This window comes from Thunnus maccoyii, chromosome 1 (assembly GCF_910596095.1).
Source record: "Thunnus maccoyii chromosome 1, fThuMac1.1, whole genome shotgun sequence".
Classification (NCBI taxonomy): domain Eukaryota; kingdom Metazoa; phylum Chordata; class Actinopteri; order Scombriformes; family Scombridae; genus Thunnus; species Thunnus maccoyii.
Window position 1 is genome coordinate 31809886 of NC_056533.1, and position 17722 is coordinate 31827607.

Here is a 17722-nt window from a genome sequence, read left to right on the forward strand (position 1 = left end):
GAGCGTACAATAGCTTGATGAATGAGCGCCAGGCAAAGTTTTTCTTCAGCGACCTGATTCGACTGGTGGTAATTCTCTCCCTGAGCTGAGCCTATTATTTTAGCATCACAAGCACCTTATGAAAGCACTAGCTCCGTGAAATCAAATGGAAATGTACAGCTGGGCTGTCTCACCTTCAAAGGTGTGCTGATCCACGACTAGCAGACTGTGAACCTCCACCTCTTCGCCGAAGGATGTCTCGTGGGGAGATGTGCTGCTTGGGAAGAGTTTGCTGGAGCTCACGCTGCTGGAGAGAGCCTGGAAGTATGTAAATTTATCATTCGGGACGGGAAGACAAAGAGAAGTCTAATAAAGGGTGTATAGAAATTCAAATCTCTGATTCTGAGCGAGTTCGGCACCATCTGTAGCAGCAGCGTTTAAAAACTCGGTAAACATCTTTTTGGTTATCACGTGTGTGTGTGAGAGAGAGGCACTCTGGCTCTGTTTTGTCTCTGCAAAGTTATGTGTCACAGCGTTAAAAACAAAACACAAATAAATTACACGCCTGTCCCCTTGGGAAAGCTGAGGAGCCAAGCTGAGTGGACACAACACATGCTGTCACAGTAAATCTGGCTGAAATTACTTTTTGATTAGCTTGCCAAGTGAGAATCTCTTTTAAAAACACTACTACTTTTTCTTGGCAGCTAAAATCTCATTGTCGGTATTCCTTGACAACAAATCAAACAAAAGGCAAGTTATGTTTAATGTGATTCGACTTTGACTTGGTTTGAACTCTCACAACAGCCGAATTTAGCTCGAGTAGGTAAAACGATTCATTTAAATTCCTTCATTTAAATTCCTGACTACCTACGTGTCTCTGAAGTAGAGCCCAAACAGGATAAAACCATGTTACAGGCTTTTTATAAGGAAGATTTGTCAGTTATCAAGTAAAAAAAGTTTTCAAAAAAGTCAACAAAATGTTTCTGCTGAGATTCTGGTGCTTTGACTATAAAACTAAAAGGTCAGAGAGAGAAAAATCGGGCCTGAAGATAACTGAGGATGACAATAATTATATATGACGAAGCCAGACCAGGACTACCTACTAAAGGTCCTGACGAGACTTCTGTTGGAAGAAGATAATATGATTTTTTTTGGTTTGTGGCTCCAAATTGAAATTTACACAAAAGGTATTCTCAGTGATAAAATGAATGCTGGGGGCAAGAAAAAAAAAAACCTTCTCATATCTTCTGGGTTTATCCTCATGTGATTCATGTTGGTGAGAGCAACTGTTTTGATCATTTAATAAAACTTGCAGCTTTTTCAAATGTGATGATTTTAAACTTTTATGTGTCACACACGATGGCAAATCTTCAGATTCTGGACTATTGATCGACATTTGAAGACGTCACTATGATCTCTAAGAACATCTTCTAAGACTTTCTGATGTTTTAACAGACAAAAAGATTAAGAGAGAATATAATGGTTAGTTTTAGCACTACAACAGATTGCTGAAGCGATTATGAAAATGTTGGGAATAGAAGTTGATTGCTCTTATGTTACATAATACTTGGGCAACAATGTACAGCACAGGATGAATATCTTTATAAAATGTTTTTGACTGCTGGCAAGAAATCCGTCACATAAAAATGTTTTCAGGCAAGACCTTCAACAAAAGGACAACTGGTCTGCAGCTATCAATGAAATAAACTTCATGGGAAATTTATATTTATCTTAAGGCTACAACATGAACAACAAGTAAAATATATATAACTCATTACGTGTCAGTGAAAGACTCTGTTCCTGTACGAGTGTTGTGTCAAACTTTTGTGTTTGAAAATCAAATTAAAGTTGCACAAAACTAACAAAATAAAACACCAAACTATCCACCTGTACACAACAGCAGGGTCTGGTACCAGCAGACCTGCTACGTGGCTAGCAGGACAAGACATCTGTTGTCCTGACAAGCTCCCGGTCTGATGTTATAAATAATAATCTCAGTCAGTGTTCCTGCTTAGAAAACAGTGAAAAAGCCCTCGAGTGTTTATTATCCAAACACAACAGGCGGCTACGGTACCTGAGTGCTCGCGCTGGGGCGTACGGCAGAGGTGGTGCCGCTCACATCCTGAATCTCCACCCTGCTTGACAGGACCCCGAAACACTGGGAGATCTCTTGGTAACAGATCCGCCTGGTGGATTGTGAGAGAGAGATGAGAGGAGAGAAGAAGAAAAAAAAGTCAGTGGAGGACACACAGGCGAACATGAAAAGAGCCAAGTGTGGTAAGCTGAACAAAAACAAGTTGCCTGAAGACTGCTGATGTTTTTCCAACTCTATAACACAACAGTCAACCTTTTAATAACTTATTTAGCTACAATGAGTCACAGCTGTCCCTTAAAACCCTGGAGTACAAAAAGAGGGAACAGAAAATCATTCAGCAGATGTACGACGAAAACAACAAGACAAAGAAGCTAAAATAGAATCAGAGGCGAAGTTACTGCAAACACAAAACACATGAAGCGTTTTTGTGCAGATGATGGGTCTGAAATGTTCAGTTGAGCTTCAATTCTTACTCAATATTTGACAACAGGACTGACCTGGGAGACTCATAGAGGGGAACGGTGCGGATGTGGAGTTTCTGAATCTCGTCGATGGTGCCGATGGTCAGGGTGCTGTTGTTGGCGAGAGCCAGACTGTAAAAAAAACCCCCAAAAACAACAAGATTCAGGATTGGCAAGAGGAGAAAAGAGAAAGAAGAAGAATACACCCACTCCCTACAAAATCAAAACAAAGTTTAGATGTATCATTCCAGTGATCAACATCAGAACCAACCAACCGTGTCTGCTTGAGGATCACAACAGAAGTAATGAAGCTTGCATGTTTATGAGCTCTTAAAAAGCACAGAAGAAGACAACAACACTTTCCTGTAAAGATGCAAACTCATCAAATGCTAAATAAAGTAGTAAAAGTGCCGCTGACCTGTCGGGATAGCCCTCAGAGTTGAGTGGGCACATGTAGTTGACCTCTTTGAGGTTGACGTTGGAGAAGACCAGCTTGTGGTTGGAGGAGTAAATGACAGTGGGTCGGTCGGAGCAGGCGAAGACGTTGGAGGTGGACAGGGATCTGAAGGTCCTCAGCACGGTGGGCTGGGTGCCCAGCGTGACCTTCTTACGCTCGCTCAGGGCGCCTGGGGTGAAGGAAAGAAGATTTAAAAACACGAGTTTATCTACAGTTTGAGAAGCAGGGGGGCCACAGGGGCCATCGGGGCAGTAAAGGTTTAAGCAGGGCGGGTTGATCGGCCAGAGACCGCCAAACAAAGTCATGGGTATGCACGTTTAGGACGAGGGAAGGACGTTTCTCTTCATTTGATAACAAAAAAGTAAAAGTAAAGTTAAAAAAGACAAAAGAAAAAGAGAGAGAGCGCGAGCAGTGGTGGTCAAGCGAGGAGAGGGAGCGGCGGTGGCGAGAACAAAGCCGACGACAGAGAAATAAAACATTCTTTTCTGACTGTTTGATGGCGGCACAAATAAATAACCACCAAACACTCAAACAGATGATTTACTGTGGAGACAGACGCTCTCGGTCTCTGTTTCATCTTCCTCCTCTGCATTTCTCCTCTTCGTTCATTCATTCATTCATTACAGTTCAGCTCCGTGTCTGTAGTGGACAGGTGGCTCTTGGAGGCAGACAGAAGCTCGGAGCGAACGCGCGAACACAAACAAACATCATTATGTTCTTTCTCTCTCTGCTCCGTCTTAACGAGTACGTTTCTTCAAATGTCACAGCGTCGACTCAGTTCTTGACACAAGAGTTTATTATCAGCATCATCCATACTCGCTGAAATGTTATTATCATAGATTCTTGTCTCCCTATGTGTTCCATACTCTCTGGCTTTTATTTATATGCCGTTCTTTTACTGATGCAATATGTGCCTAATTTTATATTTTGCCTATTTGTGCAATATATCAACATTACATATCCATAACTAAAGGAAAACAAATCTAAAGGGAATTTCACTGTTGCACATGTTATGTATATAATGAATAAATCACCAAAACTATGGAAAAAAAAGAGTTATTTTAATTTTTTTGGCTGGCAGGCCAGTAAAACTCTATACTGGCTAAATGGGCCAGTGGGGAAAAAATGTTATGTTAGACAGTGTTTGGGTCACAAGAGACATTTTTGTGTTAGTAGTTTGATTTATGTCTTCTTAATATTTTGAGCAATTATTTTGGGGATTTATTGTTGTTAATCAGATGATGATGATCATCAGCTGTGATAGAAGGAAGAGGCGGGACTGAGTCGTGTCTTCTTCCACAAACATATCGGAAACAAGCGTAGGACGGGGGGGCATCGGTGCAGTCTTTGATCTCAAGTTAGACTCAGAGATGCTTTTTGTTTTATTTGTTCAAAGTGAGAATAAATCAGCCAAATAAAGGCAGCTGCATGATTTGGACTCTTTCACCTGTGAATGAAGAAGCAAGAGCTCGAACGCCTTTAACCATAAAAGTTAGTACTTTTGTGCAGAATAACCATCTCATATACAGATGGGTGCATTAAATATCTTTGTTTATCAGTTTATCCTTTAATAATGTTGTTTTATTGTTATTTCACACACAAGGGAAATGAACCTTTTTGCACATTTACAGTAATACTGATCAATGTGCATTGACCCTGTAAAACAAAAACAAACAAATAAATAATTTGTCACCCATGTGTACAATTAATAATCATAATACTGACAGATCTTTATAGTAAACACATTTTATACATTTTCTCCCTTATGACCGCTGTACAAACTACGACTATAAGCTGATCAAGCCGAAGCAAAATGAATGAGTCCATTTGTATGCACGCTAGTATTCTGGTTGGGAGTCTTATCCTGTTCTTGATTCAATTCACTACACGATGTTTACAAGGGACACAAAGTAACCTGATTATATTCACACCCTTGTGTACACGATTACAACGTTATCCGTGTTTCTGATCAGCGTCTGCTGTTTGTTTGTGTGCAGCTTTCTTAAACCTGCCACCGGAGCCGAGATAAACAGTCGGTTCGTTTATTAGTCAACCAACAAATAATTGGAGAATCTATTAGGATAATCAATAAACTGCTTTACTCATTTTTTTCAAAGCTCTCTGACACTCCGGCTTCTTAAATGTGAGAAATTGTTTGTTTTTCACCATTTTCTGACTGATCGAAACTGAGAATAATCAATAGTTGCAGCCCTACTGAACACAGCTACATTTTAATACTTTGTGCTGAATTTAACTTGCATCATATCACTTGTTATGTAATTTGAGGCCAAAGTACAAGGCCACTATTTACGTCTTGGTTTAAAAATGTTAATGGTGGAAGCTGCACTGATGGGAAGTGGGAGAGAGTTCCATGGGAAACAAACCCAGTATGAGAAAGCTCCACTGTTTATAATAGATGACATTAAGATAACCCAGTCTGGGGACCTAAAAAGGAAAACCAAAAGTTGCAAACACATAAACAGGTTTTTATCGAATCTCTCTAGTCATAACCAGGATTGTAGACACACTCGTTGGTTCTGTATTTAACGTTCTACTTCTCTGATGTCTAAATGGTTCAGAAAATCTACGAGTCAGTCAGTAAAACCATCAAACAGAAAAAAACAAAACAAACAAAAGAGACGCTTTGTTGCTCTAATGCCTGCCTGTACTGGTTTAAAGTCCCAGTGATATGAAAAATACATTTCCCCAGCTTTAATCCTGCGTCCCCCTGGTGTTAATTGTTCATTCATTTCATTATACGCCAGATCGAAGTAAAAAAAAAAATCGATATCAGAGTATTTTTAATATCAAAATCCTTCTTTTCTCTTCCTGTAAAACGGTTTCAGATGTTTGATGACTCATCCTGCACTCAGGGGTGTTTACAAAAAGTCCATACAATCGAATGTGACTTTGGGGCGAGTAGCTATGAAGTATGAAGAAAGACAGGAAGAGATGTGTGTTTGGATATTGGTGGGGTGAAATCTCTGTTTTCAAGGATTTGATTGAAATCTCTCTTTTAACTGTATGCTGCTCAAATATTCCCTTTTCACTGGGAAATACATCACAGTCCAGAAGATGCTCCAACTTCTTCTTCTTCTTTTTTAAGAGTATTAAAGTTTATACATGAAATAGCAATAAAAATAGGTGTCTTAAACTTGCATATTTAGGTCAGTAAAAGTTGCCTTGATGTGCTCGTATGTGTGAAATCACAGCATTTGATTGCATCATCGCATCTTTTTCTGAAGACAAACAGCCGACCTCCAATTAAACTTGTAACATGAGTTTCTTTAGGCTACAGAGTCTCTTCACCATTACATCCAATTATAGCGCTGGCAGTTACGCAATTCTCCATGAAATAATATTCTACAAATGAAAATGTTCTCAGACAGCTGCCCGTGGCCCCGCCTGAAGGCCCTTCTTCCGAATATGTGAAGCTCCTGTCTAACAGGTGTAAGACGTGTATGATGGGGAGGTGGGAGGGACCAACCTGTCTGCAGGTCCAGACCGAAGTAGAAGAGCGCTCCGTCTCCCAGAGCGCACAGCAGGTAGTAGCTGCCTTCAAAGGTGGTCATTAGGATCGAGCGAGGGATGATCTCTGAGGATGCACACAGCAAAATGATTTATTTCTCCTCCACTCTGGAGTCACAGGCTGACAGATGAACACCAAAAGTGATAAATGTCGGCAAAATGTCTCTGTCAGAAAAATCAATAAGGGCTATCAGCCAGACTGGCTTGTAACTTTCTGAAAAAAATAACATTTAAATGCTGCAGGGTGAATATAAAGCCTTCTGTCTTTTCCATTTTCCAGACATCAGTTTCTCTGACTTTGAGCCAATTAAGTCAAAGGACAGCGTTTGCTCTGATTAAGTGGGTGTTGGACGACTCTCCGCAAAGCAGCAGCTATTGGAAAAGTTGCATATTTACATTCAAATATAGATGCATTATTTCCTTATTTAAAACAGGGCTGTGTTTGCATTTCATTTCACAATAAATATGTGAAACTAAATTACAAATATAATCCATTTTAACAAAACTAACAGTAAACAACTATGCAAAGTTAAAATGTTTCCATTGATAGAGCTAAAAATAACAACAATTAGAAACACTCGTCATCTTTCAAAGGAAGGTTTCCTGTTTGTAACTCCTAGACTAGAGTCTGCAGTCACGCTGTCCTCGTTAGGAGAGCGAGCAAGAAACCCGCAGCTGGCAGAGTTTGAGCATCGAGCAACTTTCAATCAAAAACACCAGCAAAATAATGTATGACGCTGGGAGAGAGAGAGTGTGGAGATATTCTTCATGGAAGAGTCTAGCCTGTGCCAGTTCATCATGTTATGAAACTTTGTCTCCACTGACTGCTGACTTTTTCATTACTTTAACCAAAAAAAAGTAGTCAAGTCCTCTCTTGCATATTTTAACATTCTTAAATAAGTCTCAAATGCTTAAATGATGCACTAAGTGCGTTTGTGTTGGCGGTGAAGTTTATATTCGAGTACACATGAAGAGAGATGGTACCTAATGGGAACAGTAATTTACATTTATTAATAAAATTGCTGATAGAATACATTTTAGCTGCCATTTCACTATTATGGGCCCACTGGATGTCTTATTATTGAATTAACCTCCCGTATTTGTGTTTTTGTGTGTCTGCTAACTGTTAAAAGCATCTTTTAATTTTTAGTAATTGCCTTTGTCCTACGTTCGGCTCCAATTGCAGCCCTCAGCCATTCGAGGAGAGGTGATCTCTAATTAAATTTTCCCTCTCCGATGTCGCTACGCCGACTACTTTAGGGTGATGGGAAGGTGGAATAGGTTTTCTTCCTCATTTAGTTTGTATTTGCAACTTAAATGCATCGATGTGAATTACAATTTTACTTTAATTTCAGGGGAGTTTTTTCCTTGCCTTTAAGAGAGAAGAGGTTTAGTTAGGAATTGTTGTATTTGTGGATCTGTGAAGCCCGTTGAAACAGTGTATGTGCTTTATCAGGCTCTAAAAAATAAACTTTACTCGTCATTATCTCAGTCTACCTATCTCTCTCCACAAGCTGCTAACAGCTGTCCCCCTTTTCCCTGTCAAGCGCACCCCGCCTCCCCCTTTTCTCTCACCTCCACCCAGCATCTCCTTGTGCAGGGCTGTGAAGCAGGGCAGTTTGAGTACACGGGCTGAGATGTCAGTCCAGAGTCCCACCGCGCAGAGCGGTGACTCACCGCCACCTTCCCCCAGAGGTGTGATGTCCAGGCAGGCCACTTCATGCTCCATCTCCGTGGTACTAAGGACAGAGTAGAGGACATAAGAAAACAGTGGGAAGATGCCCTGTAGGTTGTGTGAATGCGGACTGATTGAATATGACAAACTCTGACAACACCGCAGAGAACGAGTGATGGGATTAATGTGTTAGTGACACGCAGCGTAGGTTCTTTTTTTTTTTCCCCTCTTCATGTGTGCAAAGTCTCCTGGTGAGTTGAGCTGTGAGTTCACACAGTCTAAAGTTGCCAGACGACTGTTCATTTCCTATAAAACTGTGGTGAGATCTCAACCCGGTGTGTGGGAAGGCAACAAGATTTTTTTTCTCAGGAGTCAGTTCTATGGCTGAAGAATCATTAACAACCAATCACTTCACCCGTTTTCCCCGCTTGCCTGTTCAATACAATTCCTGCAGTAATAAAAGTAGATGTGTAGAGTGATGGCTCTATTCATTGCAGGGGGTCACTGGTATGGTGCGAAATTTGGATCAGTTCAGTCGTATTTTGAACATTCTGGCTGGATGTCTTAACTTGTCAAAAATGATGAAGTGAAGAGCAGTTCAAAATCAGCGAAAAAGTTGACGTTTCAAAATGAGTCACTTCACAAGTTCACTATTTGAATGCATTCAGGGCTTCAGGAAGAAGCAGGACATTAATCAAGCCGCTTGTCATGTGAACATAAAGTTTGGTTTGTGTATGAATTGTGCTTGTCTGGGAATAGACCAGTATGGGATTATGGGAAAATTAATAATGATATTGATTGGAACATGTTGGTTAAAACGCAAACGACATAATTGCAACATCCACTGTTTGACCTTTGTATGTCATGTCTGCACTTTCAACTATCAGATGAGTCGTTGATTATTATAAAATTAAAAAACAACAACAACAAAAAACCTCAGATTAATTCTGAATTTAAATGTTTATTATAGTTATGACAATATGTACTGTGAGATGATGAAATTTGTAGTTCTTTAATATCTCCAGTTGAATTAGCAGATGGTGGACACAATGCTGCAGATCAATGACTGAGACTGCTTCAAGGCAATACTAGATTTATCTTAATATTTAAAAATCTTGATTTGTTAGCTGTTTAATTCAGTGGATTCGACAAAAACAGATATTCCTGACTGATTATTTTATTCATAACCAGGTTCAGGATCATATATCAGTATTGCGTACACTATACTACACCATTATATCCAATCTCTGTCTCTGCAATATATTATGTGTATTATGTATTTTCATTCTCATTCATTAACTCATCGTTAATGTCTCTTACTCGTTTTTTTTAATCAAATCTTATATAATTTTAATAATTTTTAAAATTTGATTTTACTTGTAAATTAAAAGAAAAATGAGTGAAATCTTGTATTGTAAAAGAACAAATCAATAATGCAAATATAATATCAAGATAATCGCAGCGCGGTGTGTTGAGCGTTTCCATTTAATTGCACCACAGGAGAGAATTTCAGCCATATAAACACCTTTAATCCAACTATTATCTATCTGAATATTTACAGAATTGTGAGACTGGCAAACTGACTGTTTATTGATGCGGGTCAAACATTATTTTACAGCTCTGGTGAGACACTCCAGTCTGTCTCCTTCATTTTTTTCATCGTTCATGAACACTCTCAAGGTTGCGAACAAACACTTTGTGCTCTAAGCAGCCCTGGTGACCATTTTCAGAGCAGTGTGTCTTTCTACGGAAAAGAATAATCATTTTTTGCATCCTTGAATTCTTTTAACCGCTGTAAAAATAGTGTCTCAAATCAGTTATATTGCAATAAGGCCACAAAGACAGCCACAAGGGCAAATGAAGCACAGCAGCAGCATAAGAAATGGAAGACTCTAAAGCGGTTCTGGTGCACTTATCACTTTGGACCTAAAAATAAGAGAGTTTATTGCAGATCGGGAAAGAAAAAATAAATATTAAGCTAAGATAATGCGGCATAATAATAAAACAAAACTGTGAGTCAGACACGAAGTTGGGCTACTACAGGGAATATAGCAAATTAGTGTTTGATTAATTAAGCCTTAATGCAACAGTTCTGTTGGGTATTGTGTATCTCATATGCAAGATTCTTCCCTGTTGTTAATTATTCAATTATCATGCAAATGTATTAGTTAGACTATTACGTAACCTTCCAAGTATTACAGAAATTAACTCAAATGTGTCGTATCTCACCTTTCTCTGTTTCCTGACCATATATGACCTGTTGTCTTTGTGACCGACTTTGTTACTAAACTGAAGGTTTTTTAGCTCACTGGCTAGAAATAACCGTCCAGCTTTAATGCTAGAAGGACACTTTCAGAGGTCGCAGTTACTGTTTTTTTTTAGGAAATAACCAAAGGAAGAGGTCAGACATGTTCATTCTAGCTTTTCTGAAATAACTTGTGAGCTGACCCAGTTTGATCCATCGAATCCACAAACAGACACGGTGGGCGTTAAATCACATGGTTGATGTTTTGTGTTAACATTCCTCCCTTTGTGAAATGTCAAAACTGCAGATCTCCAGCCATGCCGAAGAGATTCACAGTAGATATGATGCTGTGTAGATATCACTAACACAAATACACAATATATACGCTTACAGTGTGATGATCAACTGCATTTTTTTGGTGGAGGAGGTTATCGGTGGTTGAGTATCATCAACATTCATCAGTGTTAGTCTAATGTTACCTGAATCCATCCTACCTGATCTGTTTGAGTTCTCCAGCCAGGATCTGGAGGTAGTAGAGGGCCCGTCCCACCGCCAGCACCACCTGGGTGTGGTTGCAGGCGGCCACGCTGATGTTCCTGCCCTGTGGCTCCTTCCATTCGCTCACTAACGCCTTGCTGTCCTGGAGCACCAGGCGCACCGAGCCTGACGTGATCTGGAGACACACACAGTTTCTCCTTTTAAAAGATTGTTCTGCACAGCTCTGTACTTCATGGGTAGAAAAGATGATGTGGAGATTGTTTTGGAGCAAAATTCATCATCTATATTTGGTTCTGTGTCAGGATTGACTCAGAAATCAGAAATATTTTCCACAAGTTTTGAATTTTTGTAAATAAAAATGTGGTTTTGATAGCGTAGAGAACATTAATTACTTCACTTGCTTATAATCCACTCCATCAACTGTATTTAACATGCAGTAAAAGTGCATATATGAGATTCTTAAGTCCTGAGAGATACTGTTTAAAAACAGTAAGAACATTTGAAGTCATCCTGACAGGGTTCATGTAGTAGTTAAGGATACAGTTTGTTTTAGGATACAGACTATCCTAAAACAAAAAAAAGAACCCAGGCAATATAAGCACGTATTAATGGAAAATACAACAGTAATCAAAAAAGCTTGCATGGATGATAATGTCAATTTATGGTCCAAGAAATCCCTTCTATGAATGTCAAAACAAGAGGTTTGTATTTTCAGAACATATTAGATTTGCTATTTATGCTAATTTGATTGTATTTGTATCACATGAACCAGAGAGGCTTGTGAATACCTGATAAAAGCCCCCCAGGTTAAGACAAAATTCAATATTTATATTCAAAATGTAATTATGCGAGGTGGGGAGTCGAGGAAAAACAAAAAGAGGCTGAGGAGGCCTCATTAACAGACTGCAGCAGGTACAAACAGCAGTCATACAAAAGATGTTTGCATGTTGTTGCATGAAGATGTTGCACTATTAGCGGTGCAATGAGCACATATTCATGATAGGATTGATAACCGAGTCCTTCAAAGACGTTATGAAGATGAAATGTATGGTTAATAGTTAATAGAGCTGTTTGCGGTGCCGATCACAGCGCATGGGGAGAAGTTTAAAATTCACCTCTTGTCTGTGTGAAATAATTTCATCACCTCAGTTTTGGTTGGGGATCAGCTAAAGTTCAAACAACTTTAAAAATTTATTTGATCAAAAAGGCGATACTTAAAGCTGCATGAAGCTATTTTGACCTCTAAGGTTTCAAAATAAGACTGATGTGTTGAAAGCAGTTGTAAATGTGTACATGTACTGTCTATACACAAGACCATGAGCCTCCCATTGTCATGTTTCTGTCTGCTTGATGAATTTAAAGTACAATATTCACTGGTCTTTTAGCTCTGGTTTGGTCTCCCTGATAAGAATATCTGGGGCTTGCTTGGCTTTCTTCACTAGCCACTCCTTTAGCTTTTTGGCATTTCGTGCTGGGCAGGTAGAGCACAGTCGGCTTATCTGAGCTTGTTTTTTTTTCCAAGAACTGCTGCTTTCAGATTTTTATTAGGGGGTTAATTAGAGCAGCGAAGCTCAACCACAGCCTAAGTGCTGGACTGAGAGACAAAATAATGGCTAAAAGCTGCAAAGAGAGCTGCAGAGTTCAGCATTAATTCTTAGTGGGTTTAGCACTCTGAGAAACCCTTCCATGTTACTTGGGAGTCGTTTGATGTATTATTATTATCAAAAACATTGCTTAAAGCCCCTGCTGTTTGTGTAGAGAATTTTTATGTGATTAGAGCAAAATTATTTTAAAATTATTTTAAAATAGTAAAGTCTACACCTAGTGGCTTCCATGCAGGTTCAAGTATTTGAGGTGACACCGCCTTAGGCCACAAAACAAAGGTCTTGTTACACTATTCTAATGCGCAAAAAAATGTATTCAGTGCACCAACTAAAATGTTCCAGCCTCAAAACACAAACTATGTTGTAATAACAACCTAAAGATTTATGATTGAGGATCGAACAGTCGGCTGAATTCCCAGCAGGTTTCATCCTCATTTAAAAAAAAAAAAAAAACAAGCTAAAACTTGAATTTATATGAAGTGCAATATTCATCTCATTCAAGTGTAAAATACATGAAGTCCTTTTACGCTCTTCATATTCATGACTATCCCTTTCAATCATGTATGATTCAGCTCCAGCAAACTATATCTTATTAAATGGAGAAAGGCTAAAGTTGAATAATTGATTTCTATAATTAATTTTGAATTTGTGAAATTAGATTATATTCCTGCTTTAGCTAATTCTAGAGGAGTAGGCTCAAGTAATCATACGAGTGCCGATGTGACCCTTACAAAAGCGTGTTCTAGTGTACTTAATTGCACGTGCTAACAGAAGTGCGTGAATGTGTGTGTATACAAACTTGAATGAGCTGTTGGTGCGCCACGTTGCCACAGTAAAATGTCTGCTGGTTGTCCACAAAGCCTGGTAGTTCAGTCTCCTCAACTTCCTCTCCACTCAGCATCAACACTCTAGGGGGAGAAAAAAAAAAAAAAAAAACACTCTTAAAGATAAGATGAGGCATTCAGAATTGTCTCTACACTTATCTGGCTCGCTACTTGGCAAACACTCACCGTGTTTGACCCACGAAAGACAGCACCAGCATGTCATCAGTCTCTCTGCCTGCCTCGGAGCGGAGCGGCCACAAACCTTAAAGGGGAATTCAAGAGAGGATTTCAGAAAGAGAAGCTACTTTCTTCATCAGTGAGTGAGAAATACGATAACAAGAACAACAATACAACAATAACAAGGAGAAATACGATATCTAGCGAGTATCCAAGCAGTCAAATGTTAACACACTGGAAGATGTAGAGGTTAAAAACGGGGAATTAATCAAATTTTACTTTCTAACAATTATGAAAACAAGATAATCAAGATAAAACAATTATTGTGCCGCATTCCATTTCGCAATGATGATGCTCTCGTTTTGTCTTGTGTTATAAATCCAGCGCACCCCTTTCATTTACAGCAGTCCGCCCCTCCCTCAAAACCTGAATTCACTCCGGGAATCGGAACCCACATGAGAAGCGAGACGTGAGCGGTGTGTAAACGCGTTCTTTCTGTTAAATCTGCGTCGAGCATCTCTGTCCACAGAACCGGCCGTTTGTCAGAGGACGAACTGCCTTCGCCGGGATGACTGACAGCAGAGATTTACTGAACCAAAATAGTTTTCATCTCAGCTCCGCAGGCAGAAATCAACAGTGTTTGTATTTATTGATTCATTGATTTCATTTCCCCCACCCACCGTAGTGAGTGAGGGGAAATCTGCCTCTGGTGAAAGAGGCGAGCTCACAGACAGACCGGGAGCCTTGATAAGTCAATGTAGATACCGTTATTAAGTTCAAAACACTTATACAGCGAGATGTTTGTGTGATTTAAACAGCTGTCGGAAAGAGATGCACGTCACTCGCGTCCGTTTGGATTGATACGTTTAATAAAACGGAAGCATTTCTGTTCCGTGAGTCGATGAGTAATCACGTTAAATAATCGTGATCTCAATATTGACCGAAAATGATCGCGATTATGATTTTTTTGCAACGACTGTGCAGCCCTAGTACAGGTTGAAGATGCCTCTCTGAGAGCCATTGATTGGAAAAGTGAGTAATTGCCTCACATCAAGAGGCTGGGGGCAGGAGCCAGCAGCTCAGACTTTTAGGGCAGAGATGGTCAATAAACAGCTGAAGCCTAACAAGTGCAAGCGGACCTTAACTGATCTGTGTGTCTCATTTAAGCATCGAGGAACAGTCTTGGGAAAGAAACCCAATTTTCTGAGATTAAGAGGTGTCTGCTGTCGTTAACACCTGATGGGATTCTTCAATTCGACAGTTTGCTATTTCAGGAGTGGCGATGTTGCTTGTTGGTACACTAAATGAAAACAAATCTTTCCTCCTGCATAGCCTTGGCAGTTTTCCTGCTCTTTTTGAAAGTACTGAGACCTTTGACATCTGAGCCATCTGCTCACGCTCACATGTTGAGTTCGGATGGGCAACAGCTGGCGTCTTGGCCGGGGCGAGGCAAACAGATGTGCGGGTTCAAGTGGCTCCGCTATCGTGTCAGTAGAGGATTACGGTCTCGATAAAGCCGAGACTTGAGAGGGAGACGGTGAAAGAGACACACACACACACACACACAGAGAGAGAGAGAGAAGACACAAACCTTTAATTCCAGGCAGGTCAATGCTGGCATGCTCATGAATCCCAATGCCGTTGCGGATGATCCGAAGTGATCCCTCCTTGAACGCACCTGAGCAAGTCACCAGCTGAAGGCGGCAAAGGGAAACATAAGAGAAACATCAGCTGAGATGCAAGGGATTGTGGGCTGTTGAGTTGTTTATCTTTTTACATCTTAGTCATCTTGTGATACCTTCTTATTTCTACTTCTTCTTGACACTTATGTTTGCTTTAAGGATAATTCTGGTTTCATACAACCTGGATCTTATTATTCGGTTTACCCATCATTCATACCAGTAATAATCACATTGCACTCACTAATTATTAATTAGTGAGAGCCTATTGCTGAGATCTGAACACGCAGTGAAAATATTGCTAAAAAGACGTCCGAGGAACACGAGTAGTTAGACGATCAGTCAGTGTATCCTAATCTATTTGGAAGAGAAAACAAAGACGAGCCGAAACCAAACTGTCCGATATATAAACATCTTTTCCAGACCAACTTGCTTGTTCAGCGTAGCGTACTTGTGTTGGTAATGAGGGATCATTACTATTTTTGGAAGGCTCACTCTCTGTTTTACTTCCAAATGAAGGGGTTTAGACAATCTGGCTGAATGTTGTAGTTGTGTCTTCACGTCTCTTTGGTGAGAACAGTTTTATCACAACCAACAGAAATAGAAAAAAATAGATGTAATATGCAAGAATTATCCTTTAAACTGATTGTTGTAGAGCATTTTTATATTGTGTTTGTGTTTGGACATTTTTTCCATTATCAATTAATCTGCTAATTATTATTTCCATTTATCGATTAATCGTTTGGTCTATAAAATAGTACAAAACAATGTTCATTACAATTTTGTAAAGACCAAGGTGACATCTTTAAATTACTTGTTTTGTACGACTAACAGCCCAAGACCCAAATATGTTCAGCTCACGTTTAAGAAGCTGGAAAAGGGGAATGTTGGGGATTTTTACTTTAAAAAATAACAAATTGCTTATCAGTATCGTTGCAGATTAATTTTCTGTCGATTGGCTCTAGTTATCATTATCATCAGTAGTTGTAATGACCATAAACCAGGTTAAGTGGTGGTAATAGTGGTAGAAGTAGACCCTGTAGGTAGAAGTACTGGTAGTCACATTAATGCTCACAGTTCTCATTGGTCCAAGTTGTAGTAGCTCTAAATGTCATTTAAGTACAAGTTCTGGTTGAAGTGGTAGTACTAGTCAGTGTCATCACAGTAGTGTAAACGGCAGTAACAGAGAAGGATTTGTCAATCAGTGTCAGTTTATAATAGAGTTCCTCTGAGATTGCGAGAACAAACATGACAACGGTGTCGAGATCCAACACCCTGAAGGTAAATAACACGGCTGTCTGTACAGTCAGACCGGAGAGCACCAGAATGTTACATATTCATCCGGTCATGGTGCACTAATAGGATTAATACCAGAGCCCACATAATCTCAGCCTATACCATTCGCTACCCGACAGCCTCATCCTAATGGAAATAACCATCCCCAACCTGGCAACCCACCTAACTGAACATGCTTTCAAATGCACTCATACACTCATGGGACTGATTGAATCCTGCAGTTCTACACATAAGATGATATGCTCATGTATTTGTCATTTAAGCAGCATTTTATCATTCATAAAGCCCGATGTGGTTTGCACACGTGTGAATATAAGTGTGTAGTCATAGAAGAAAAATAATGCTTTTATCTTAAGCGTGCTGTCATAAAAAAAAAAAAAAGCTTTTTCTGTACTGAATCTGGGCTACGTCCAGTTATATTTTGCCCTTGTGAGTCAATCCTCCGCTGTCAGAACCGTCTTGGAATGTGTCTGCACCAATTAACCAGGTCAAATACTCTGTGGATTTACAGCAAATGGCAAATTAAAATAATTGTGATTGGATTTAGTTCTGGGCCTCAGAGGACTAAAATGAGCTAGAATATGTGGATGAATACACTCGGCGGCTGATTGTGTGCTGGTCTGTGCCCAGAGAATGGCTCAGTGCTCTAGTGGGCCGCTGCCTTTGGAACCACATCAAGTACCCTGAGGGCTGGTGTCAAAGCCTGCCAACAAAACCTTCTGTACTGTATGTCTCCTTACTTCAATGTTTCATCTCTCTCTGCTTCGCTAACGTTAACACAAAGGAGGACAAATGTTCAAATCAAATGTTTAAAAATGTTTTTGTCAAACTATATCGCTGCATTTTTAAAGGGGACGTATCATGTACATTACCGGGTTTATTTTTATATTCCGGGGCTCTAATGGAATATCTTTGCATGATTTATAGTTAAAAAAAACTCCTTATCTATCTTATACTGGTCCTTTATGCAGCCCCTCAGTTCAGCCTCTGTCTGAAACAGGCTGTTTTAGCTCCTGTCTTCTTAAGGTCCCCCTAAATATATATGATGAGAGTGGACAACATGAACAAACCTGGAACAACCTTAGCAACAACCTTGGCAATAAAGGCTACCAACGGATGGCTGTTTGTGGGCACGTGCGAACAATCTGACGTCATCACGAGGAGGAAGTAGAGGTAACGTTGCAAATGAAGCGTTCAGAGTAGG

General features: G+C 39.7%; 1 protein-coding gene across 1 annotated transcript in view; it reads right to left on the minus strand.

Moving 5' to 3' along the window:
- ddb1 (damage-specific DNA binding protein 1) overlaps positions 1–17722 on the minus strand; it is a 48746-nt gene that overhangs the window by 16821 nt on the left and 14203 nt on the right. Inside the window, exons 10-19 of the mRNA XM_042413611.1 lie at positions 15135–15237; positions 13553–13628; positions 13342–13450; positions 10935–11113; positions 8096–8259; positions 6480–6587; positions 2954–3161; positions 2572–2667; positions 2054–2165; positions 174–297 (exon numbers count right to left, since the gene is read on the minus strand). Coding sequence (XP_042269545.1) covers positions 174–297; positions 2054–2165; positions 2572–2667; positions 2954–3161; positions 6480–6587; positions 8096–8259; positions 10935–11113; positions 13342–13450; positions 13553–13628; positions 15135–15237 — 1279 coding nt within the window. The remainder of the gene's footprint in view (positions 1–173; positions 298–2053; positions 2166–2571; positions 2668–2953; positions 3162–6479; positions 6588–8095; positions 8260–10934; positions 11114–13341; positions 13451–13552; positions 13629–15134; positions 15238–17722) is intronic.